This window comes from Otolemur garnettii, unplaced genomic scaffold (genome assembly GCF_000181295.1).
Source record: "Otolemur garnettii isolate 467f Iridium unplaced genomic scaffold, OtoGar3 scaffold00006, whole genome shotgun sequence".
NCBI classification, from domain to species: Eukaryota; Metazoa; Chordata; class Mammalia; order Primates; family Galagidae; genus Otolemur; species Otolemur garnettii.
The window spans coordinates 27,021,128-27,047,848 of record NW_003852401.1 but is presented as its reverse complement, the minus strand read 5'-3'; the positions used below and the strand labels follow the sequence as shown (position 1 = coordinate 27,047,848).

The following is a 26,721-nucleotide window of genomic DNA, read 5'->3' as shown; positions in this document are numbered from 1 at the left end:
ATCACAGAACCACATGAGAGGGTAGGTTAAGCTAGTATTCAACCTCTAATTTTTCTGTGGCAAATAATAATAAATTTTATCTATTCTTTATGAGGTAGTCAGATTTTGAGGACTTTAACCACTTACGAAGGTAAAGGGCTGCTTTACGACTTGGCCAGAATCTTCCTTCACATATTGATCTCACAACAGCTAATCATTGGCCCACGATGTTGAATGAACTTAACTATTTCTCTGAATTCAGAGAGAACTGATTTTTTTTTTTTTTTTACTTGCATAGGGAAAATAATATTTCTTTCTTTACTAGGGGAGACATGCACTCAAAGCAGGAGCATTTGGTCCAGAAGCAAATGGTTATTCCACTTTTTTTTTGTTCTGAAATAGAATTTTAAATAAAAGAGTAATCTTAGTAGTGCATATTATAATGACTCTGAATAATTAGAGAAGGCAAAATGTTCTATTCAGGTAAAAATGGTGTAACACACGATCTCTCCCTTGCCACTGCCCCCAAAATTCATAAAAATGAGGAAAAAGCCTAGAACCAGCTCGATTCATAGAACCTTCAAACGGCTCAGAAATTAGTCTGGGAATGTTAAAGTATGTGTGTGTGTGAGAAAGAGAGAGATAGAGAGAGGAAGCTAAGAGAAGTATCTCTGGTTGAAAGTCTGATTAAGAAGCAGGCAGCTCATCTCCCTAAATCTCTACCACCATGCACTTGCCCTCTCTCAACCCTATAAAAAAATGGGAGTCCATTCTCTGGAGTGGGTAGAGCACAGTGTCTCTGGATTGGGGTCACCAGGCACAGCAGAGGGCTAAGGGACCAACTGAAAATGGGGAGATTAGATGGTGCTCAGCTTGCTGGATTCAGAGAAAGCCTCTTTTTTTCATGCAGCTTCTACAGTGCTAGCAGCCAGCCTTTATCCTCCAGGCTGGTATAACCTCTTTTGAGGAGTCTAATCAACCCAAGAAAGGCAAAGATACCAACATCAGGCTTCCCCAACAACTGCACAGCTCGGTCAAATCACCCTTCACTGAGACCCACCGATGACAAGTTCCAGCCATGCCCTTTCAACTTTTAGGTTAGTACCCTACTTTTTGTTTAAATAGTTTTATGATGTACACATATCATATAATCGGTCCATTTGAAGTATATAATCAATGGCTTTTAGTATATAGAGAGTTGTGCAACTATCACCATAACCAACTTTAGAGTATTTTCATAAGAAGCAAATCCTACTCATTAACAGTTATTCCATTTCCTCCAAATCCCTCAGCACTAGGTAACTGCTAATTTACTGTTTGTCTCTTAAGATTTATAATGACAAGACAACCAAGGCTTGTCTGAAATCTGAGGAAAGCCGCTATTGTAAAAGAAAATGAAAATACAGGAAAAGCAATTGGAAGAAATCAGGGTTACGCAGGGAGAATAAAATGCCTAGAAACACCTGTACCCCACCTATCGTTTATATCCTTGGACAAGTTAGTGTAACTTCAAAATAAAAGAATAGGATACTAATAAAAGAAATAATCAGGATGAGAAAGAGGTTAGGTAAGTAAAAACAAAATAGTAGAACTGATTGACAAGGTTGTATGAAAATTTGAGGAAATCTCACAAAAAAAGGTACAAAAAGGCAGAGATGGGGGATAGAAAAAACAATAACAGAATCGTAAAAGGCCAGCCCAGGGCGGTGCCTGTGGCTCAAAGGAGTAGGGCACCGGCCCTATATGCCAGAGGTGGCAGGTTCAAACCTGGCCCAGCCAAAAAAAAAAAAGGCCAGCTCAGTAGAAGCTCCCACTTTTAAATGATGAGTTAGAGAAAGAGAAGAAAAAACAGAAGGAAAGAAATCATTAAGAAAATTTCCTAGACAAAACAAAACAAACAAACAAAAAAACCAAACCAAACAACAACAACAACAAAACCCCAAAATGGAAAAAAAAGAATATTTCACATTTCTTATTAGGTCTGAAGGACCTGAGTATGCCGAATGAAAGGGCCCACTAAGTATATTTTATGATGGAAGAAAATAAGACCCACCCCAAAGCACTTAATTAGAAAAAAGAGAAGATGTTTAAACTTTCAGAGATGAGAGAAAAACAGATCACATGTAAAGAATTGGGAAACAGATAACTTTGAACTTTTTGACAACTGGGGAGCCTGAAGACAATGGAATAATGTCTTTGAAAATCTAAAGGAAACTATTTCCAAAATAAAATTTTGTAACCTACTAAACTATTACTTATGAGTGAGCTTAGCGTAAGGACATTTTCAGACATATAACTTCTCAAAAAATTTACCTCCCATGAGTCTTTTTCTCAAAAAGGTATTGGAGGAAGTACTCCACCTTTGGGTCTTTATGAAACATTATCTGAGCCCTTGTGCCAACAGCTGTGAGCCATGCTGTGCTGTTAGGGATGTAGAGCTTCTGACCTTCACCACTCTTACTCTGTGGAAGCAGATAGCTCCAGGCAAGTCATCTGCCCCAACTCTGTCCTCTCACTCACTTTGTGTAGGTCTTTCTGTGAACTGAATACCACCTGCTTTCTATTATCTATTTATGCGAATATTACATTTTCTGAACAGCTGGGATTTTCTGTCTTTTCCAACCTTTTTAGAGTTTTATATCATGTATTGCGACTAGAAGACCCTCTCCAAATATTTGGGGATATAGAGTTAATGTCTAACAGGTGGACAGGATTGATGCCTGGTGGGAGGCTGCACTGGCTGCTGAGGGATAAGAGACATGGGATTGTCAGCAGGGCTGTGCTCATTCCTAAGCACTGAGGAGGTACCTCTAGGGCTTACAGGTGCACTTGGATAACACTTCACAGGGGCCTTGGCATCTACCACAGCAGATGGGGCAAGTGCTAGTGAAATCTGGGTATTTGCCTGTAATCCTGTTTCTTACCACATGTCGGGTAGACTTGATATAGCCCTGGTGACATGGAGCAGTATCACTTAGCATGGCCACTACTGGTCCCATTAACACTTTTCACTAGTCCTTCTCTTATGTGGGGCTTGCTGTGCAGTGTGATGGCATCGGGGAGGCACAGATGCTTCCTGATTTACTGTCTGGTGATGAGATATGAATCAAAGAACTCTTTGCAATCAGAAACATACTGATGATGAACTAACACATTATTGATTATCTTGTCTAGTTTGAATGAGACTGCCCCAAACAAGGACCCAGGAAATGTAGGTCTTGGCTGTTAGGTCTTGCTGTTAGGTTGCAAAGCTTAGCAATCTTCCTGGAGCAACTCCCATGGCCTCTCTTAATTTACAGACAAAGAAACTAAGGCAAAAGGAACACATGCCATCCCATTCTTCTGATAAATCCAACCCTCCAAAATGATGATAAAAGGTTTTAAAAGGACATGAACCTATAAAAGGGCAAAAGATGGAAGAGGCTCACAGAAGCAAAATGTTGGCATCTAGAAGGCATGTGGGCAGGCTGCAGCTGGCTTTCTGCAAAGGAATGAAAGGGAAATCCTAGGCTCCTACTGGGAAAACAAAAAAATACATAGCCGGGCAAACACCCTGGCCCATTCCAAGAGAAGACTGGAAGGTTAGATTTTTTCCCCCCTCTGAGGAAGACAGGATAGGTGGACCCAGGGATACCAGGAGCAGTTGAAGGAAAAGAGATGAAGTGGATACTTATAGATTAGAGGCTGAGAGAGCCAGCTCCCTTTACTGCCAGAGGTCTCAGAAAGCTGACAGCCAGGACTTTCCCCTCCAAGCAAGAAACTAGAAGCATCTTCTATAGGGAATCCGACCAGTTCAACAGCTTGTTGGTCAATAAGCTTTGCTCAGGTGTTTAAATTTCCAGTCAGCTTTTTAGTCTTCCAGTCAAACCTTGGTTGAACAGAAAAACAAGGATTTCCAAAATTCTTAAGATAACCTCCGATGTGAAAGATATAGACAAAAACCAAGAGAAAAAGGCAATCTGAATGCAAGAGACCCCAAAGTAATAAAAATCAGAGCAAAACAAAACCCCCCTGATCTGAGTAGCCTCAGAAAGAGAAGAAATTACAACCATGAAATCAGAAAAGACTGCTGGAAGAAGGAAATCTCAGGAAGCAAAAGAAGATTTCTTAGAAAAAATGGTAACGGAAATTAAAAACTCAGTAGAAGGATTAGGAGATGAAGTTGAGGAAATCTCTCAGAAAACAGAACAGAAAGACAAATAGACGGAAATGAAGAGAGAAAAGTAGAGAAAATTGGAGGGCCAAGCCAGGAGATTCTATAAGCATGAAAGGAGTTACAGAAAGAAGAAAGAAAACAGAGAGGAGGAAATAAAAAATAGCTAAGAAAAATCCCTCAAACTTAAAATGCAAGTCTGTAGGTTAAAGAGGCCTTCTGAGCACTCAGTGCATGGCTGAGAATAGAACTATGAAGCCTTGTCATCGGGAAATGCTGAGACCCTGGGAGAAGACGGAAGTGATTACATGTTTCTGGAAAGAAAATACAGACTGGGACTCAGAAAAAAACTGGATTTCTCAATGGTAACTGGAAACTAGAATATAATGAAGCAGAGCCTTCAGAGTTTTGAAAAACAAAAGATTTACAAAACCTAGAATTCTATACTAGCTAACCTGTTGACCCAGGGTTAGAATAAAGACTTAGATGTGCAAGACCTCACATGTTTTGCCTCTTGTGAATCCTTTTCACACTACAGATTCTTCTGAAGTAAGTGCTCTACCAAAATGAGGGAGTAAACCAAGCAAGAGGGAGGTACAGGCTGTAACAAATAAGGCAAATGGCACAGACAAGACATTGCAGTGAAGAGGATTCTGGCAACAATGAAGCAGAGAGACCCCAAAGTCACAGATGTGCATCAGGCCCTAGAAGGCAAGCAGTCTACAGTGGGCCGTGCCCTAAGGTTGTGGGGGAAATTTCTGCGTGACCATAGCATGAACAGGACCTACTGCATCTAAGTGATCTGAGAAACAATGAAAACCATTAGCGGAGAGCCTAGGGTTCCATTAAGGAAAAATGTATAGAAAACCAAGCAAACAAAAGAACAAGGCAAGAAAAGTTGCACAGGAAAGGAACCAACAGTAGCGTATCATAATATGCACAATGATAACATGCCAATATTGATCCAAGCATAACCCCATGAAACTATCCCAGGAGACTGCAAGGGTGCAGGGGTGAGGGGTAGGAGAAGGCAGGCATGCAGCAGGTGTGGGCTGAGGAAAAGACAGCTAGATCTTCATCGTCTACGTTGGGCAGTTATTAGCTAATGCCTAAATTTGAAAGATCAAAATAGCATATAAGCATATTGTTCAGAGAAATTGAATTCATTGCCAAAGGAATTAGCTCAAAGAGTCGAAACTGTACATGGGGACATTAAAGTGTAGGGAAAGGTGGAAAGGACTACTCTTTTTCCTAACAAATTTTATGTAACCATAATTTATTTATACCTTTTAAAATAAATTAAAGTTTCTAATACATAAAAGGGCCGGATGACATGATGACTAAGGGTCCCTTCCAATGCCAAAGCTTCATGATTCCTTTAAGGCCAGTTTTGCTACTGGGATTGGCAAAGCAGGAAGGTAGGCAGACAAAGGGCAACTAAAGGAACACTCGACCTGTTTCTCCACTGAAACGTGACCTGGCCTTGGAATATCTGGCCTCTCCTCTGTCACAGTGCAGTGACCACACAGAAGATGGCAGTTGAGGGTAATTGGAGTTATTAGGGCAAATCAGCTACACTCACATATAAACAAAAGATAAAAACCCTCTTCCCTAGATGAAGTACTTAAATACGCAGAGTCATTCTTGTTGTGTGATGAGACACAAAAAAAGAAAAAACAGAGAAAGCCTCTCATTTTTTTTCCCAAGTAGCCATCAGGTCGACATTTGCATTTTACATAAATCTTCTTTTCTTTTCTTTTCTTTTTTTTTTTTGAAAAAAAAAAACAAAAACAAAAACCAGAGTCTTAAGCTATTGCCCTGGGTAGAGTACCATGGCATCACAGCTCACAGCAACCTCCAACTCTTGGGCTTAAGCAATTGATTCTCTTGCCTCAGCCTCCCAAGTAGCTGGGAGTAAGGTGACTGCCACAACACCCGGCTATTTTTTGGTTATAGTTGTCATTGTTGTTTGGCAGGCCTGGGCTGGATTTGAACCCGTCAGCGCCAGTGTATGTGGCTGGCGTGCTAGGCACTGAGCTACAGACGCTGAGCCACAAATCTTTCATAGAGAAAACAAGTCTGTTCATTTTTAAGTCCTTTTGTGACCTTCCAAAAACTGATTTTTATTAAGGCAGTCCAGAAAAATAATGAGCTCCTTTATATTATTATGTATTTCATCTTTATTACTTTATCCTTGAAAACAGGCTATTAAATAATTACATTTGGATTAATATTATTCTGAATTGAGAGTTTATCCTTGCCTCCTAATTTCTTCATTACACTTACCTAATTCTCCTGACACACATGACCATCAGGAGCTAAATGAGAAAGGCAGCTTGTGGTAGAGGCGTTTGGTCTGCCCGTGGGGAGGCTGAGCCAGTTCATTCTCTGAAGCTAATGAGTCCTCAGCGGCGGGTTGACATTTGGGGATTTCCCTGGTCAAATTCCTTCCCCCAAAGATCAACAAATCATCTAATTTGCAGGAGATAATACTGGCTACTGTGGACATAATTCCTTAGATAACAGAACAATTAAGTAGAGGATGTCAAGGATTAACTTTTACTTGCCTTGGAAGAAATTCTGTTTGAGGCACTTCCTGGATATTTGAGATATGGCAGAGAAACACACTTAAACTTGGGATTGTGGCACAGCTTTCAACAAGAAGGCCCCAGGATGGAGGATAAATGGCCAAAGCTGGTAATGTGACTCTGGATCTCAGGCCCTGGCAGTCAACACAACTTTGTATGTGTGACACTACAGAGAGACTAAAAGCAACAGTTCAGAAGTGAAAATGCAAAGTGGGGGCCAAAAGGGAACATCTCAAAGAGAGGCTGAGGGGTAGAAGGCAGCTGAATCGACGCAGAGGAGCCCACACAAGGCTACTGCCCTCGGTGCAGACACTCGGTCAGGAGGTGTCTAGGCAGGGCAGCTAACTTGGATGACGTAGCTGGACCAAAGGGTGGCCCACCAGCTAGACAGAGTGGAATGGTCAGGATTGAGAGGGCACTTCTCAGGGCCCCAAAGGACCAAACTGACCTTTAAACAGAGAGGGTATGGAAGCTCAGGGCATCTGAAAGTGACCCTGCTTGGCTGCAGAATTAAGGATCTCGGTAGACTCAAGGAGGTCAAGAATACCTATTGAGCAGAAATATAATTGGTCTTAGGTCAGAGGATCTGGGCTGGGAAGCAAGTTTGGTGATGTCTGGAGCACTTCCCAGAAGTGCTGCTAACCTCTAATACTTTGAAGGCAAGGGTTCTTTTGCTCAGGGCCCGTCCAGGCACGTGCGAGGTATGAGAAAGGAACTGAGGTCCTGTTCTCCTTAACTATAACCTGAAAACACACCCATTTTCCTGTGGTTTTGTATTTTTGACATTCCATGTTATGTCCTTTTAATTACTTGAAGGCGCCCCACTATGTATCAGTTGAACAACAGATACTGTTTCCTTACTCAAGGATAGACAGAAAGAGAGTTATCTCTAAAGAACTTTTCCATATATCCTCGAGTCCATCAGAATTTTTTTTTTTTGAGACAGAGTCTCACTTTGTCACCCTCAGTAGAGTGTCATGGCATCATAGTTCATAGCAACCTCAAACTCTTGGACTGAAGTGATTCTCTTGCCTCAGCCTCCCAAGCAGCTGGGACTACAGGTGGCTGGGACTAGTTGGGACTATAGCCACCACAATGCCAGCTATTTTTAGAGACAGGGTCTCTCTGTGGCTCAGGCTGGTCTCAAACTCCTAAGCTTGGGCAGTCTACCCACCTCGGCCTCCCAGAGTGCTGGGATTGTAGGTGTGAGCCACCACCCCTGACCTGCATCAGAATTTTTTGAGAAACTGGCTAAAATGCAGATTTCAGGGCCTATTTCTAGATGCAGGAACCTTGATGTAGGAGCTTAACCACGGTGGAAAGCATTTCTCCAAATGTTCACGAAGCAGGGCAGAGAACGGGAAGGGTCTATAGTAAGGTGACCAGACGTCCCAATTTTTAACAATTTATCCTACCTCCTGTGGCATTTTTAAAAAGTCCTGATTTTTGGAAAGAATGCATGACAAGCTAGGGAACGATGGGAGAACAGGAAGGGAATATATGGTTTTAGGCTGCCATGTGGCTATTTCGCCAGGATATAAGTTTTATATTATTTTTGTTAATTTTATAATGTTAAACTTTAATAATAACAAATAATTGTTGAGAATTGATTACTGAGAGCTGCTTATCAAAGTTCTCATTGTTGATCAGTTGTTAGAATTTGACCACCATTGTTTGGACTTAAAGAACAACGGCATTTTTGGGCATTGGCAACCACGAAAACATAACTGTCTCTTAAACGATACACATCGTACTGCGTGCTAGTGCTAGTTAAATAAGTGATGTCAAAAAATCAGCTATTCAGGCTCGGCGCCTGTGGCTCAAGTGGCTAAGGCACCAGCCACATACACCTAAGGTAGCGGGTTCAAATCCCCAGCCCGGGCCCACCAAACAACAATGATGGCTGCAACCAAAAAATGGCCAGGCGTTGTGGCAGGCGCCTGTAGTCCCAGCTACTTGGGAGGCTGAGGCAGGAGACTCGCTTGAGCCCAGGAGTTGGAGGTTGCTGTGAACGTGATGCCATGGCACTCTACCCAGGGGGATAGCTTGAGGCTCCGTCTCAAAAAAAAAAAAAAAAATCAGCTATTCAGATAATTTAGGCAAGTAATTTATTTATTTCATGAATTTAGCAGACAGTACTCGTATTTTTTATACTTCATAGTGGTGGCAAAAAGTCTAGTGCCGGCCTTGAAAGTGACACTTGCGACTTAGGAGGTATCATTATTAAAAAAATATATTGATAAGGAAGAGGTTAAATCTTGGGCATCAGCAAAAGTCACAATAGAGAACAATGGTTAGAAATATTTCATCATTTTGAAACAAACCATGTTCCATACAATAATGCACTAAAAACTGTGGGATACGTGCTGTCCTTCCCAGGAACTAATGCTGCGACTGAACGTGTTTTTTTCTACAGTAAATAAAGTGTGGACATCAGAAAAATCACAATGAAGTGTTGAGACTTTGAAAGCCATTTTATGTGTGAAATATAATTTAACAAATTCTTGTGAAAAATTTCATGACCTTTTAAACAATGACAGCAATCTACTAAAAAAAATTCACTCAAATGAGAAATATGCCAAAGAATAAAATAATACTCTACATAATTATTTTTAATGTATTATATTTGTAAATTGTACTTATGTTGAAATTAAAAAAATATTACAATACTATTTTTGCGTTCTATGAAAATTTTTGTTGCTCCATATAGACCAAATTTTTAATTGAGAACACCCCCCCATCCCCCCATCAGTGGTGTCCTGCTTTACCAATGTTAAAATCTGGTCACCTTAGTCTACAGAGACATATCCATCACCAGCAAGCCACCCCCTACACAGGCAGCATGACTGTTGAAGTCAAGAGAAAGACATATGTAGTTTTTGGGTTCCAGAACTAAGAAGGCAGAGAATGAATAAAAGAGGTTATTTGGGGGTAAATTAGAATAGCTAAAGGCAAGCCAATACTTTCCCACTATTTTTTTTGATAAGACAGTATTATTTATCGATAAATTAGATCTACCTTAATAATATACAAAAAGTGTCTAGAAATGTTACTACACACCAATTCCTCAAAAACTATGTTTTTTGAATTAATGCTGAATCCTAAATTATTCCTCATAAAAATGTCATATATCTGAAAAATTCATTCCGATTTCCTGCCTGTGCAGAAATATGTGGGATCATTTGAAAAGCTAATCACTTCTGAAGTAATTCTATAATTTGTCAAAAAAAGAAAAAAGAAAAAAAGCTGGTAAAATCCAGGTGCAGACTAATGTGATGTAAATCCATGATTTTTTCCTTCTGTTTTTTATTTGGGGAGTAGGGAGGGAGAAATAAATTAATAGGCATATTATGAAACTTCTCAGGGTCCAATTTTCCCTGCATGCACCCGAGTCACAACTGGAGGGAGATGTGACTCCACTTGTGTTCACCATTAATACCAGCATGCCTACCACAGTCCGAATTTCTAAAATGAGATAGCTTTCTTTTGGGAGGCTCATGAACAAAGGAGGTTTTTGCTTTGGAATCCCAGGGAGTGTTATTTTCTTCTGAACACGTATCGTGCTTTGCTTGATGACTTGCTTCCTGACACTGGGGAAAAGGTGATTAAATCTTTCTCTGCACCCAGAAGATTGGATGTGACACCATATTTTTTCCCTGCTGTATGTGTTTGCTCCAGACTGAATTAGATTCACCAAAGAGAACACAGGGTGGTGGCTTCACAAAACAGGTTGTGGTAGCTCAGGCTGGTCTCAAACTGTAATTGTTTTCTGAGGACATAGTGTGGCCATCCTGCTTATAAATGGTGTCCACTGCTTTATCAGAGGGCATCTCACCTGGGTTCCTCAGGCTTACAAACCTCATTGAAGAATTCTAGAACTGAAAACTTCTTTTTTAAATCTAACCCATTTGTCTGGGATTAGTCTATTTCTATGAGATTTACAACCACCATAGTACCAGGGCATGTGTTATTGACTGTCAGACAGACTTACTGGTAATTACTGGAGTCTCTAATTGCATAGTTTATTAAAAAAAATTACAGCTACTTTACATAGTACTATATTACAATGGCATGTTAATCAATTGGTTCTATGATTCCTTTTGTGAGTTTAAATCGATTCCTGATCATGCAGTTTTCTTTTGTAAAGCTTTGATCTTTGAAGTCATTATTATTTTGTAAGATTTTAGATCTATCTGCTTTTTGCTCCACGTATTATGGCTGTTATTTAATCCTGTCTCAACTCTACTTTGCAACGCCAGGGCTGAGAGTCAGCACACTACACCCTGCAGGCTCCCATGCCAGGTCCTGCCAGGTGAGACACTGGAGGAGCTGGATGAGAAGGTGGGAAGAGAGGACAGAAGCCTCTGGCCCTCTCCTCTCTCATTTTTCCCTCTTCTACCTTTGGGCAGTGCATTGGAGGCAGCGGTGTACCTGCCACTAGCCCAGCTCTTTATGTGGCATCCCCCTCCGCTGTCCTTTCTCCTAAGGTAGCAGCAGGTCCCCATGTGGGAGCTTTCCTTTGAGAGTCTAAGTTCCGCTAACATGTGGGAGGAAGCTGCCTCCTAAGTTATTTACCTGGGTTTCTGCAACTTCCCCCTTCACTCTTCCTGCCTCCTCACAATCTGTAAACAATTCCCTTTGAAATTCCAAGTGTGTTTCCCATTTTCTTGAATGAACTCTAACAATGTATTCTATACATGCCTTTTGCCCTAAACATACAGATCAGAGCAGACCAGACCAGACTGGACCAGAACAGACCAGATCAAACCAGATTGGACTGGACCCCACAGGACCCGATGAGATCAGACTGGACTGGACTGGATTGGAACAGACTGGATGAGACAGTACCAGATAGGATCAGACCAGATCAGAATAGATTAGACCCTTGGCTTGGCGCCCATAGCACAGTGGTTATTGTGCCAGCCACATATACCGAGGTTGGCAGGCTGGCAGGTTATAACCTGGCCTGGGCCAGCTAAACAACAATGACAACTCCAACAAAAAAATAGCTGGGCATTGTGGTAGGCACCTGTAGTCCCAGCTACTTGGGCAAGAGAATCACTTAAGCCCAAGAGCTGGATGTTGTTGTGATCTGTGATGCAATGGCAATCTACTGGGGGAGACTAGTGAGACTCTGTCTCAAAAAAAAAAAAAAAAAAAAAAATAGATTAGACCGGACTTCAGGGAACCTGCAAGGTGTTAGTATTGCAAATCACTTGATTATTTTATTAACAAATGCTTTGATGGTGTTGACTATATGCTAGACACTGGTTCTCAACCTTCCTAATGCCTTCTGTTAAATGCCTAATGTTAAAATTTTGAAGTGTTTGAGCCTTCTGTCTCTAACATCTTTGAAGATGAAAAAGGATGCTCCGACCCCTTAAATACAGCTCCTCATGTTGTGGTGACCCCCAACCATAACATTATTTTCCTTGCTACTTCATAACTATAATGTTGCTACTGCTATGGATCATAATGTAAATATCTGATATGTAGGATGTATTTTCATTGTTACAAAGGGGTTGTGACCCACAGGTTGAGAACCCCTGTGCTGTGCTAGGAGGTATTATAAGTGCTTTCCAATTACTGTTTCATTTAATCTTCATAACAATGTTTAGGGGGCAGAAGCATAATAATTCATTTATAAATGGGGAAACTAGGCCAGGTGCAGTGGCTCACGCCTATAATCCTAGCACTCTGGGAAGTCAAAGCGGGTGAATTACTTGAGCTCAAGAGTTTGAAACCAGTCTGAGCGAGAATGAGACCCTGTCTCTACTAAAAATAGAAAAATTAGCTGGGTGTTGCAGTAGGCACCTGTAGTACCAGTTACTTGGGAAGCTGAGGCAAGAGGATGGCTTGAGCACAGGAGTTTGAGGTTGCTGTGAGCTATGATGCCACAGCAATCTCTACCCAGGGTGACAGAGTGAGACTCTCTCAAAGAACAAAATAAAACAAAACAAAAAACAAATGAGACAACTGGGGTATGTAAAGGTCAAGTCACTTGCCCAGTGTTAGATGTGGAGAAGTGGCAGTTTGGGAGTTAGTGTGCTAAGTGATAGTTTAGAAGATGGAAGAGTATGAGAAACACCTGAGGTTGTGGGGCTAAGAATCTGTCCTGCAGATTAAGAAGCAGAAACGTACAGCGTCTCAAGAGGTCAAATACAACACTCAGCATGAACGAGAGCATCACCCCGCCCGGTACAGCAGGTAGCTGCACTGTCCACAGCAGACACTGCCGGAGTGCTACTACCCGGGAGGGTAGCAGGGTTAGAAAACTGGAATCACCAGAAAGTTCTTGCAACCAACTTTCTTCTTCCTTCATTTTGTAATAAAGGTTCTTGCTAACTTTACCATGTCAGAAAATACAAGGATATCTAAATCCGGCAGAAACAGAGAAACATATCTAACACAAGTCTCAATGATTAAGTAGTGATTTCACGTCTACCTGGAGAGTTGAAAATAACATTTGACGGAACAGCTATTTTGAGCTTCTTATAAATTTAAATTAATGTTAAATTTTTAAAGTGTTTGAGCCTTCTGTCTCTAACATCTTTCAAGATGAAAATCCTCGCTCCAAATCACATGGAAAAAGAAAAGGCACAACAGGTGAGGGGGAAGAGAACTTGCATGGACGTCACCAAATTTCCACTTAACGCATCACCGAAAACCTGCATATCCTTTATCAGTGCTGTAGGTGAAAGTCGTGGCTCTACTTTTTAGCCATGTGACTGTGGGAAAGTTACCTAATGTTGCTAAACGTCAATTTCCTCATCTGTAAACTGGAGATAAGAGAGTGGCTGTAAGAAATAAATGTCTCGATAAAGAGCTGTAAATGTAATGTACTAAGCTGTAAACGTGAAGAGCTTAGTAAGTTCCAATAATCAGCTGCTATTGTAATGGTCATTATTAGTATTATTAGATTGTTACTGATGGTTTGAAGTATGACTAAGTACTATAATAGGAAAGTTGCCATTGTAGTGCTGTCTTTTTTTTTTTTTTGCGTTTTTTTTGGCTGGGGCTGGGTTTGAACCCGCCACCCCTGGCATATGGGGCCGGCGCCCTACTCCTTTGAGCCACAGGCGCCATCCTATAGTGCTGTCTTTAATAGGCAAAATTTGCCAATGACTTGCAGAACAAACAGCCCAAGTAGACATTAACAAGTGCCCAACACTTTGCCTACTAGAAATGCTTTAGTTATTCAATAGCCTGAAACAACAACAAAAAGTGGTTCAAACACAGGGCCAGGATTCATGTTAGACAAAATACCAACCAACCAAACTTCTGTGTGTAGCACACAAAAAGGGTAAGACCAAACATATTTGGCAATCTTGATACACGGGTAGTACAATGGAAAGAATAGGAGATTTGAACCTAGAGACCTGAGTTCCTGCTGATGTCCTACCAGTGTGGACCAGCACATTGGCATACTGTCCCCAGAGGTCTCTGCTTTCCATTTCCTGATCTAAAGGAAAGTCTCTGACTGATTTTGGGATGGCTCTACTTGTCTGGCTTTAAACTTTAATGGTAAGCAATTTGTGGGAGGGGTTTGTGCGTAGAAGCAAGTGCTCCACCTCTGTTGTAGGTTTAAAATACTCTAATGGCAAGGAGAAGGGGCACAGGACTGCTGCCACACCTGCTGATGCAGCCTCTGAGATCTAGCATGTTGGCCTCTTCATTTAGGAACCCTTGGCAAGCTCTCCCTCTTTATGCAAATGATCAGTGGCTCTTTCTCTGGAATATATGTCCTTCTAATAATACTCCAAATATCTCCAGGGTGAACTAATGGTTAGAAGTAGCTACGAGCTAAACATGAGACTAGAAAGAGTGGAGATGGCTGCTAAGACATCTTTGACAGGGGAAGCACAGATGCCTTGGAATGAAGTAGGGCTTTTAATCCTGATATATAATCAGAGCTTCAGCTTTGTTACCAACTGCAGGAAATCACAAAAAGAATTAATATCCATGTGTGTAACCTATTTCTAAAACATTAAATTGCAGTTAACTTTGAGATAAAAACAAATTGGCCTCTCCATTTCTTAGTGCTCAATGTATTTCTCTTTTGAAAAAGCAGACTTTTCATTAGGAAAAAAATTTTCAAGTATCAAACATTCAGAACTTATGGGACTGCAAACTAATACAACTTTTTTGGAAGGCAGTATGAAGAGTCCTCAAGGAACTCAAACTAGACCTCCCATTTGATCCTGCAATCCTATTCCTAGGCATCGACCCAGAAGAAAAACAATCATTTTATCATAAGGACATTTGCTCTAGACTCATTATTGCAGTTCAGTTTACAATTGCCGAAACGTGGAAACAACCTACATTCCCACCAACCCAGGAATGGATTGACAAGGAGTAGTCCCATGGGATACTATTCAGCCGCTAAAAAAGATGGTGACTTTACATCTTTTGAATTAACCGGGATGGAGATAGAACACACTTCTCTCAGTAAAGTATCACAAAAATGGAAAAGCAAGAATCTAATGTACTCAATTCTGACATGAAGGCAGTAGATGAGGTAATACAAGGGGTGGGGTAGGGAAATGGGGTAGCAAGAGAGGAGAGGAGAAAGGGGGATGGGGGACATGGTCTATAACATACCTCTTGGGGGAGGGAGACAAGTCTAAGTGGAACTTTACCTAACACATGTCATCAGTGTAACCTAATTCTTTGTACCTTCAATGAATCTCAAACAATAAAAAAAAAAAAGGCTATAAGAAAAAAAAAGTTACAAAGACAAAACAAAAAAAATTCAGAAATTAAATCCCACTAGTTGACTGAGAAGCAAGTGCCCACGACAGTTTCTTTTTATTCCTTTGATCCGCCTGCTCTAATATAAGACTGTACAGGCGAACTTGAAAATGCGAACTCCCAACCAGCAGGTTAAATATATACTTTTAAGATGATACTATTTTTTTCTTTGCTTCTTAGTCAAGTTTTGTATACACTTAAAAAAAGAGAATGGATTGGTACTGGAGCTTTTGAAGTTTCAAAGAATGATCCTTAAAAAAAGGAATAATTCTAAGAGACAGTTTCCCACTACAGGATATAATTTAGGTGCGGGGACGTCTAGGTGCTAATCAATACCTTGCAAAGCTAAGAATTTTTAAAAGACTGACAGGGTGACAACGACTAGGTAAAGTGTTTACAGCTTATTTTAGGACAGATATGTATAGCACAACGTCAAAATGGGAAAACAGACCACTTTGCCCGAATAGAAAAATGACTCATAGATAAAGAAAGAGAAAAATCTCACATGTAAATTATCACATCAATATTCAACACATTTGCTTTTTCTTTTTCCTTTTTTTTATGCATTTTCTTTCCAGGCTATCTGGATTAGGTTTTAAAACTTTAGTAGGTCAGATGATATTTAGAAGAGTGTCTACTTATTGTCTCAAGAAATGCCACATAGGACTTAGGAGGGCTTTAAAGGAAAAAAAATATGATCTTTTTTTCAGTTTGCTGGTATGGTTTCTCAATTGAATAATTAGGGTTGTACATGGTGGGTCAGGGGAGATAGGGATACTAACTCCCAGGAGTTCGCACACCATTATTTCTCTTGAGCATTTTCTTCTTCTTTTTTTGTAGAGACAGTCTCATTTTATCACCCTCAACAGAGTGCCATGGTGTCACACAGCTCACAGCCATCTCCAACTCCTGGGCTTAAGCAATTCTCCTGTCTCAGCCTCCCAAGTAGCTGAGACTACAGGTGCCTGCCACAATGCCCAGCTATTTTTGTTGTTGTTGCAATTTGGCTGGGGCTGGGTTTGAACCTGCCACCGTTGGTATACGGGGCCGGTGCCCTACCCACTGAGCCACAGGCGCTGTCCTCTTTTGAGCACTTTCATGCCTCTTTTCCTTAGGATTGATTTCTCTAAGTCAGTGATTAAGCTATGAGGCCCGTCTTTGGCTTCTCATACACATCAAGGCCTGAAGCAGAAATGCTTATAGGAGGAGGCAGGTGACAACACAGATGAATGAATCAGAAGGTGGTGAGTTGGAGGGTTTAGAGTTCTTCTCTCCAGCTGATAAATGCCAGGAGGGAATATAGTCAGTTAGTGCCAAAGCTACTGATTTTTCCAAAGAATCTTGGTATTTTAGAGAAGTAGCTTGGTTTTTAAATGTTGGCTCATTTTAAAAAACTTCTGGGCCCACTGAAATGATTCTGTCTGGGTTGTATGCACATATCCCACTGGCAGGCACTGGCTTAACTGTGGCTGCCTCTGCAGCCCTGCTGGTGGGCCAGTTCAGAGGTGTGTTCAGGATGGATCCATGCCAGCATGGGCTCACAGCCCCTCCCTGCCTTTCCACAGACTTTGTAATCACCTAATTCCCTAGATTAAATCCCTTTCTGCTTAAGATAAATTGGTTTCTGGTTCTTCCAACTGAACTTGACTGATAGCTAAGTATTACTGTAAGATATTAAACTGCAACTTGGAGGTACAATGCCAAAGAATATTTATTTAAAATAACTCACTTATTTTAAACAAATATTTAAAAGAAAAGGAAACATATAGATAATTTTTCACTATCCTGCTCCAAAGCTATAAGCTAGCCAGTATCAGCATAAATAAAGGTACCAAGAATTCAGCACAGCTCTGGGAGCACATAGAAGGAGCTTCTAGGCTGGCAGAGAAGGACCAGAGTCAGGAGGAGGCAGTGCCAGACCCTGAGAAAACCTTAATAATACCATTTAATACCTCCAACCAAGAGACGGGATAGTTAACAATAGCCACTACTTCTACCAACCCCCCCCCCCAAAGTGCTTTTATTTCTATTCTGAAAATTTCAGTAAACGATTTAAGAGCACATCCAATTATGTGCCCCTAATAATTGCTGTAGTAGCAGTTGTAAGAAACTACCATGACATCACATTAGAATTGTTTTTGACCTTGCAAAGAACTTCCTGTGATCTTCCAGTTATCTTTGAGCTGCTATTTATATTTGAGAGCAAAAGAAACTCATAGGGAGGCATGTGTTTGACTGTACTACACATCTAGGAAAGACTGTAGCTTGACTAATTTACATATCAAATCTAAACATTCAAGGCGCATATTAACAATAGGTATTACATGGCGATTTAAATCACTTTAAATTTCTCCAGTTCAAGAAAGTTAAGCAAATCAATGACTTTTATATAGTTCAGGCGAGTGAACTGGTCTATAAGGTAGGCATTTTTTGTTGGTCTTTAAAGCTGAACAATCCAAACTTAGGCCCAGTTAAGATTTATAGCTCACCTGGCAACCCACTCCACTTTCCTGGACCTAGGGGGCTGCCTCATCTGCTGCATACCTGATCCTTTATCCAGCTCAGACAGGAGGGAACGGCAATACCATAGAATGACCACAGCAGGTCCAACGACTAAACTTTAAAAGACCAAGCTCAACTCTATAGATACGCACATATTACAAGAAAATCTACAGTATTGATTTCTCTTTCTGGAAGTAAACCAGGCTTTGAACTTCAAGGTGAAAAACGACTTACAGTATAAGAAATACGGCATCTGCATAAATCTGATCTTCATTTTTGATATCAGACTGCAACAAGATCTAGTTTAACATTAAACAGATAATTATTGAGAGCCTGTACCTATTGGTCCCTCTCTTGGAATTAAAGAGACAATTAAAGACAATAAAACAGTGAATTCTACAATGTTGTGATATCTTGGTAAAGATGTCGTTTTCTATCACTACAACGGATGTTCCAGACAGACCACTTTGTTTAAATATTTTCAAGTAAAAAAGTGCCTTTTTGACCTGGAAAACTTCAGTAAATTAGCCCAATATTTAAGTTGACATTAAAACTTGGAAAGTCATTCTATTAGTTTCCTATCAGTGCTACAATAACTTACTAGGTTGGTGGCTTAAAACAACACAAATTTATTTTCTTATAGCTCTGGAGGTGAGAAGTCCTAAAATTGAAGCTGTGGGCAGAGCTGAGTTTCTGCGGAGGCTCTCGGGGAACACATTTTCTTGCCCATTTAGCTTCTAGAAGCCACCTGAATTCCTTGGTTCATGGCCTCTTCCTCCATCTTCAAAGACAACAGAGCAGTACCTTCAAATTGTTCTGCCTCTCTGCCCTCTGCTTCCGGTGGCACATCGTCTCTGATTTTGACCCTCCTGTCTTTCTTTTATAAGGACTCTTATAATCATCCATTTGGCCTACTGGGATAACTCAGGATACTCTCTCCTCCTCAGGATCCTTAATTTAATCACCCCCGCAAAGTCTCTTTTGCCATATAAGGTAACATAGTCACAGGTTCCTGGAATTACGATGTGGACAACTTTGTGGGTGAGGGGCATTAAGATTAATACAATTAATCCACAGTCACTAAGGTCACATATACCTATCTATCAAAAGAGAACATTAAAACGTCTTCATGGAGATCTGTGGAACATTAATCGTGAGTACTTAATTTAAAACATCCATTTGTAAGAAATCACTACAATAAAAATGATGAAAGATTTGTTTTCTTCCACAGAGACAAGCTTGTAATTTCTACCTGACATTAATGATTAACTGTGAAGAAAAATACATGAGGGTTTTCCTTCAAATGTACTTTTGCCACAGTAAAAATCAAGTGAGTTCTCTGTCCTACTTACCAGGCAGGTGATAGCCACATCCTGGTTGTCAGAGACAACATGTTCTCATCAGAGATACTGGTTCAGGCCAGATGGTGATGTGGGAACAGCCCCACTGGTAATTTGATCGCGCTAGGTATTACCTGTTTGAATAAAGTGTAGTCCTGTCGTGTGAATAATGTTCGTTGACATATAAGGAAGAAGACGAAATTGTGGTTGCCAAGGAAGCAGCTTCAAACAGTGACGGGGTGCTGGGCACCAGGTCTGGCCTGTGGCGGGATCCCAGGGCTGGGGAACGAAAGCAACAAGGACACTCATGAATGGCAATAATAAACATGGATTTAGTATCTATAACAATTGACGTGAGTCAGAAACATCTATTTTACATATCACGCTGCAAGTTAAATTATGAAATAACTGCACTTTTCTGAACTACAGCAGAAATGTAAAATAGCTCCTTGCAAACAGGTTAAACAGAAAGGAAATCGCATTAATTTGCAAAATGGCTGATGGAAATGGCATAACGATTATTCTTTTCAGAACCTAATAAAGTGATTTACTATTTCAAAAGATGACATAAAAAACTCCTAGGAATTGGCTTGGCGCCTGTGGCTCAAGCAGCTAGGGCGCCAGCCACGTACACCTAAGGTGGCAGGTTTGAATCCCCAGCCCAGGCCCGCCAAACAACAATGATGGCTGCAACCAAAAAATGGCCGGGCGTTGTGGCGGGCGCCTGTGGTCCCAGCTACTTGGGAGGCTGAGGCAAGAGACTCGCTTGAGCCCAGGAGTTGGAGGTTGCTGTGAGCATGATGCCATGGCACTCTACCCAGGGGGATAGCTTGAGGCTCCATCTCAAAAAAAAAAAAAAAAAAAAAAAAAAACTACTCCTAGGAATTTAAGGAGATAATTTGACCGAGATTAAAAGGATGACTGGCAAATGGATCAATAAACAGTGAACTCACTTTGCCCTCCCTATGATAGGCACACAGCTATGATTTTCAGTTGAGATCTAAGAACTCAGACTTTTCAAGGGCTAGGAAACAAATACTTCAACAGACCAACAGCGAGCTAGCTATTCATTCACCCTATTTGAGTCCATACATATACATGTACATATACATTTTGAGACAGAGTCTCTGTCTGTTGTTGCCTGGGCTAGAATGCTGTTTGCAGATGGGGAGGTGGCATGGTAAGAAATGTGGATGGTCTCTAGGCTGAGCACAGACCTTGGTGGTCAGAGCACAGAGAAGCGGGGACCTTGGCTTAACAAGTGAACAACTGCAAGGAGCTGAATTCTGCCAGCAACACCAATGAGCTTAAAGAGGGTTGTCTTCTGGCATCTCTAGAGAAGCAGCTTAGAAGACGCTAAGAAGAAGACACTTCTCTAGAAGTGTCAGCTTAGATGACACTTTGATTTTAGCTTCTGAGATCCTGAGCAGAGAACCCAGGTGAGCTGTAAATAGTCTTCTGATTTATAGAACTGTCAGCTATTTGGTGGGTATTATTTTAAGTTGCTAAGTTTGTGGGGTAAATTGTTACATGGGAATAGGCAATGAGTATCACCAGAACATACTGAGAATGCCAGAAAACAAATGGTTAGGAACTAGAGGAAATTTGGTGCTGGCTAGGTACAATAAGGGAAGTACAGAGCGTGATGAAGAGGCTGTACATTGTGTGTGAAGGGAATTATGAAGATAAACTCATTTACAATAGTGTGTTATATTGTCAAAGAACATGCTCCATAGATTTTTCTTTGACCTTCAGAGGCCTTTTCACATGTAGTCCCTCTAAATTTGAAGTAATGGGTCTAATAGTTTATCTGAAAAAACATGAATATGCATTACTTCCCACGTTTCCCAACTTTCTGGATCCTAGGTAGTGTATTTATTAAACAGCACTCCCAGCTTGGTGCCTGTAGCTCAAGCGGCTAAGGCGCCAGCCACATACACCTGAGCTGGCGGGTTCAAATCCAGCCTGGGCCTGCCAAACAACAATGACAACTATAACCACAAAATAACCAGGCATTGTGGGGAGCGTCTGTAGTCCCAGCTACTTGGGAGGCTGAGGCAAGAGAATCGCTTAAGCCCAGGAGTTGGAGGTTGCTGTGAGCTGTGATGCCACGGCACTCTACCCAGGGCTACAGCTTGAGGCTCTGCCTCAAAACAAAAACAAAAACAACACAACAGCACCGCCCCACCCCCGACTAACAGTTGGATCCATTTGCTTTAACTTTAGAGGTCATATTGAGTATACTATTTGAAGTCTTAACTAAAATAGTTTAAAAATAAATTTATTTTATGTCTCAGGTGTAGACATCTGTAGTTTTATGCATACTATCAGGGGAAATGGTAATGCAGGTTAGCTTAGGGGAAGTGGATGAATGTCTGCTAGGAATGGGAGCCTCAATTCAGAGAGTTCATTCACTCTCTTGTTGAAACCCCAAACTCCTAGTAAAAGTTAGTCTATGAAAAGATGAAAAAGAAAGAAATTCGATATGCCTTATATTAATAAGTGCTGTAGAAGGGATAGAAATTACACCTTATTCTGGCTTGGTGCCCGTAACTTAGTAGTTAGAGCTCTGGCCACATACACTGAGGCGGCGGGTTTGAACCCCGCCCAGGCCTGCTAAACAATGATAACTGCAGCAAAACAAAAAAACAGCCGGGCATTGTGGCAGGTGCTTATAGTCCCAGCTACTTGGGAGGCTGAGGCAAGAGAATCACTTAAGCCCAAGAGTTTGAGGTTGCTGTGAGTTGTGATGTCACAGGACTCTACAGCAGGCAACAAAGTGAGACTCTGCCTCACACACGCACACACAAAAAAAAAAAAAAAAAGAAGAAGAAGAAGAAGAAATTATACTCTATTCTAAACATGTTGAGAAAAAGAAAATCCCTAGAAGAGGTCTTATCTTCTATAGAAAGTAGAAGACATTTTCAAGACATGTTTGGATTCTCAAAAGAACATATTGACAGAAAAATCTAAAATATCACTCTTATTGGATTAAAAGAGAAAAACCAAATGACACATTCAGTGGATAGAGAAAAGTATTTGATAAAATCCAATACTCATTCTTGAGTAAAAAGATCTTTTATCAAACTAGGGATATACACAAACTGCAATTGGATTATGGGTATCAAATACGGATGAAACATTACAAGGATTCCCTTTAAAATCAGGACAAGGTAAGGCTGTCTACAGTCACCACTTCTATTTATCGTTGTATTAGAAGTCCTAGTTAGAGGGCTCAAACCCGGCCCCAGCCAAAAACTGCAAAAATAAATAAATAAATAAATCCTAGCTAGAAAATAAAAAAAAAAAAGAAAAGAAAACGAGATGCGAGGTCTAAGTAGTAGCAACAAACAGCCAGAAAATCCAATTCTTAGAGAAAGATACTATTTTAAAAGTCATAAAGAAACTACATCAATATCTCTATATCTTTCCCAGGAATAAATCTAACAAAAGATGTGTTTATATGCCACACAAGGAGAATATTATAAAATTTTATTAATTTATTTATTTAGAGACAGAATCTCACTTTGTCACCCTCATTAGAGTGCTATGGCATCACAGCTCACAGCAACCTCAGACTCTTGGGATCAAGTGATTCTCTTGCCTGAGCTTCCCGAGTAGCTGGGACTACAGGCATCCACCACAATGCCTGGCTATTTTTAGAGAAGAGGTCTCGCTCTGGCTCAGGCTGGTCTGGAACCTGTGAGCTCAGGTAATCCACCTGCCTCAGCCTCCCAGAGTGCTAGGATTATAGGTGTGAGCCACTGCACTGGCCTATAAAATTTTATTTAAATGCACATCATCCGGGTGAGGGGTACACTTTTTATAACTTTGACTCAAACTGTACAAAAACAATTTTCGTAACCAAAACATTTGTACACCCCCATATTATTCTGAAATTAAATAATACATTACAGAAAACCTATACAAATGCAGAGACAACTTATGGTTTCATAGTATGTGTGTGTGTGGGTATGCACATGCGTGTATATGTGTGTGTGTATACATGCGTACATGCACAGAAGAAGGTCTAGAAATAAAAACAACAAAATGTTAGTATTTGTTCTCATCAGGTAGTGGAATTATAAATTTTTGGAATATTTTACTATTTTCTAATTTTTTATGATGGTCCATAAATTGCATAGTTTATGTGGTATTTAAAATTTATATGAACTATATCACATACATATATCCCTTTAAAAATTTAATTCATAGACTTTATTTCTTAGAGCAGCTATTTTTTTAATTTGTATACTATGACTATACATTACCAGTATAAATAAGTCATGAGAACCTTTTCTTTTCTCTCTTTTTTTTTTTTTTTTTTGCAGTTTTTGGCTGGGGCTGGGTTTGAACCTGCCACCTCCGGCATACGGGGCCCAGCGCCCTACTCCTTTGAGCCATAGGTGCTGCTCCTTCTTTTCTCTTTTCTAAGGTTACATATGTTTACCTTCTTCATCAAGGCTGCTAAAACTTTGTCCTTCGGTCAGTAAATCTCGCTTCTCATCCTTCCATTCCTGGCTAATCGAGGATACAATCTCCTGGGAGGTCGCCTTTAAGGCAGCGATGGAGTTACACCGTTTCTTAGAAGGTGAGGCCTTCAAAGCTAGACAGAAAGGAAAAAAGACAAAAATACTTACTATAAAATCACATTAACACTGTATTTTATTTATAAGGGTAATATTCTTTTTATCATTTATTAACATTTTGGTCATCATGTTGAGTAGATAGCAAGGCAGTTATTTTCAGTATGCTATACAGAAAGGGAGACCAAGTTGTCTATGTTTTGGCCATATTATTTGTCCAAAATGACTTAGATTATTCTAGAATAAATAAGAGTTGAAATTTCTCCCCAGGTTTTGAAATAAAGTCTTATTGGAAGTGAAATTTGAATGTTTTATTGCTAAAGAATTATGTCCTCCCTCCAAACAAATGTTTTTCTAGTGCTGGGAGGAAGTGGAGTGGATTGATAAACGCAGATGGTAAAGTGCGGAGAATTCTCATGACCTTAGTTTTATTAACTTGGGACTAGGAATTTCTAAACATGCCAAGGTTTAATCTTACGCTAATGTTGCCCAATTTAGCCAAGTTACTTCTGGTTGCTTTTTTTCTTTCGGTGACTTTCTACTGAAATTTCCTACCCTTTGGGTCTTTCCTAGGTCATGATTATGTCGTATGTATAATTCACTCCCGATCTTTGTCTAAACAGCAGCCTACAACTTCAGAAGTGTGTTGGGAACCTGAACCAATGAAAATGTACTTCCCTATCAATCATGCTTGCTAAATGCTGTAACTTTATGGAGGACATGTCTGCCTGTGGAATCCACTCTCTTTGCGGCAATAATTCTTGGCTTAATACTGTTTGAGAATTTCCTTGGAGGGTGGGGGAGAGGGAAGTTGTGTTTATGCTTTCCTCTGAACTTGTTTTTGGCAGTGTCTCTCCTCCTTTGGAAGCACAAAGGAGTAACATGACAGCAAATGGATTAGAGTAATTGTGTTTAGACTTGGGAATCCCAGAGTTTAGATTACACTGCTCATCTGGGGCCTTCTCAGAGGCAGCTTTGCAAGAACTTAATTGGAGAAGGACTTCGGGACATACAAATGAGGGAAGGATAGTGGGCACGCTCTCCACTTAAAGAGAGGGAAGGTTTATCCGTCCCTCAAGCAATCTTATAATCCTGATGATATCAGTCATCCTAGATTTGCAGAGGGCTTTAGAGTTTAGAAGTCAACATGCACACGACACGCACAACTCAAATTATCCTCGTGTCAGAGGGGGGAGGAAGGCCCTTCTATAGGTCCAGAAACTGAGAATAGAAAAATTTTATCAAAACTAGCTAGAAAGCATAAACCCAGGTGTCTTTCTGTTTTTCTTAAGTTGTCTAATTGGTGATTCATTTTCTAGCTCTTTTGTGATCTATTTTCTGGTTAAAGTGAGGCAGTAAAAACAACAAAATTCAAGTTTGTTTTTCTGTAAGGGAGGAGATTTTCAATGTTTAAAAACTGATGAAAATGGATTTTTAATGATAACTAAGTAGAACAAATAAATCATATTTTCCTTAATTCCCCGTTTTCTCAAACAGTGGTCATACTTGTTACACAGCTCTGAAGTCATTCTCCACACACTGACTTCTGCCTTAATATTCTGTCTGCTTTTATCAACCTTTGATAAATGTTTATAAACTCCTATAGTTTAATATGGAATTTTACGACTTTTATAGCAGAGCATCTCAGAGGTGGCTGGGGAACCACTCATGGTCTCCGACCCTCTCAAAAGATCTGTGATGTTAAAATTATTTTTACAATAGCATTAAAATATTATTTTCCCTTTTCATTCTCATTCTGTCATGTGTTTGGAGTTTTCCAGACATCATATGACTTGTGCTATCACCACAGATTAAATTCAGAAGCAGATAGGAGATTCCAATTTATTTTCTACTAAGACAGTCATTAGAAAATTGGGAAATTGTAAAATCATACCACTTTTCCCCCCAAATTATTTGTTTTGGAAAATACCATTATTTTTTGTAATTATTTTTGAACATTAACATTTTAATTTTTTATTAAAATGGACTTACAGTAACACACAATGGCTTTGTAATTATTACCTGGTAAAATTAATAAATATTAAAATTTTTTTTCAATTCTAATTTTTAATATGTGAAATAGAGATAACTACTACATATATCCCACATAAATAAAACCTCATTGGGGCCCTCAATGATTTTTAAGAGTGTAAAGTGGCCCTGAACCTAAAAGGTTTGAGAATTGACTTTTTACACCATAGTTCTTATGTCAATATTATCTCTAAACTGAAAAACCAATTTTAATCAAAAGGATTTTGGCACCACCAAGGAAATGCGATTGTTAGAGCCATTTAATGAGGGAAAGACCCTCTGGAGAGCTGTCCTTGTGGCTGTTAATGCAGTGAGAGTCAGAAGACTAGAAAAAGCAGTAATTGTTCTTTATCAGCATCACACATAATGTGGACCAGAAAAGGCCAGAAAACAAACCTCTGCCAAGACCATGGCACCTAAAGAAAGAGTTCAGTTTTACCTTAAATGATGAGATTCTTTCTTAAATAATGATCTGAGCCTCATTCAGCAGATAAGGATTTGGATTTTGTAGAAACTGAATGTCTTGGGTATTTCATTTGACTGGGAAATCTTGCTGGTTACTTTCTTGTGTGTGACAGAAGTTCCTGAAGTTGTCTTTGGCTGTACCATGTCTGGTAAGAGGCAGCCTGTGCCCACATGGAGCCTTATGTTCTGCCACTCAACTGCCTCCGCATGCCACCACTTTTCAGCTCACCTTCTTTTTTTTGAGACAGAGCCTCAAGCTGTCCCCCTGGGTAGAGTGCCGTGGCATTACAGCTCACAGCAACCTCCAACTCCTGGGCTCAAGCGAG

At 40.2% G+C, this 26,721-nt stretch overlaps 1 protein-coding gene across 1 annotated transcript in view; it reads right to left on the bottom strand.

Annotated features, from left to right (window-relative positions):
- The window catches only part of PIP5K1B (phosphatidylinositol-4-phosphate 5-kinase type 1 beta), a 176,827-nt gene that overhangs the window by 39,614 nt on the left and 110,492 nt on the right, over positions 1 to 26,721 (bottom strand). Inside the window, exons 10-11 of the mRNA XM_003782928.2 lie at positions 23,764 to 23,919; positions 19,448 to 19,592 (exon numbers count right to left, since the gene is read on the bottom strand). Of these exons, the coding sequence (XP_003782976.1) occupies positions 19,448 to 19,592; positions 23,764 to 23,919 (301 nt within the window). The remainder of the gene's footprint in view (positions 1 to 19,447; positions 19,593 to 23,763; positions 23,920 to 26,721) is intronic.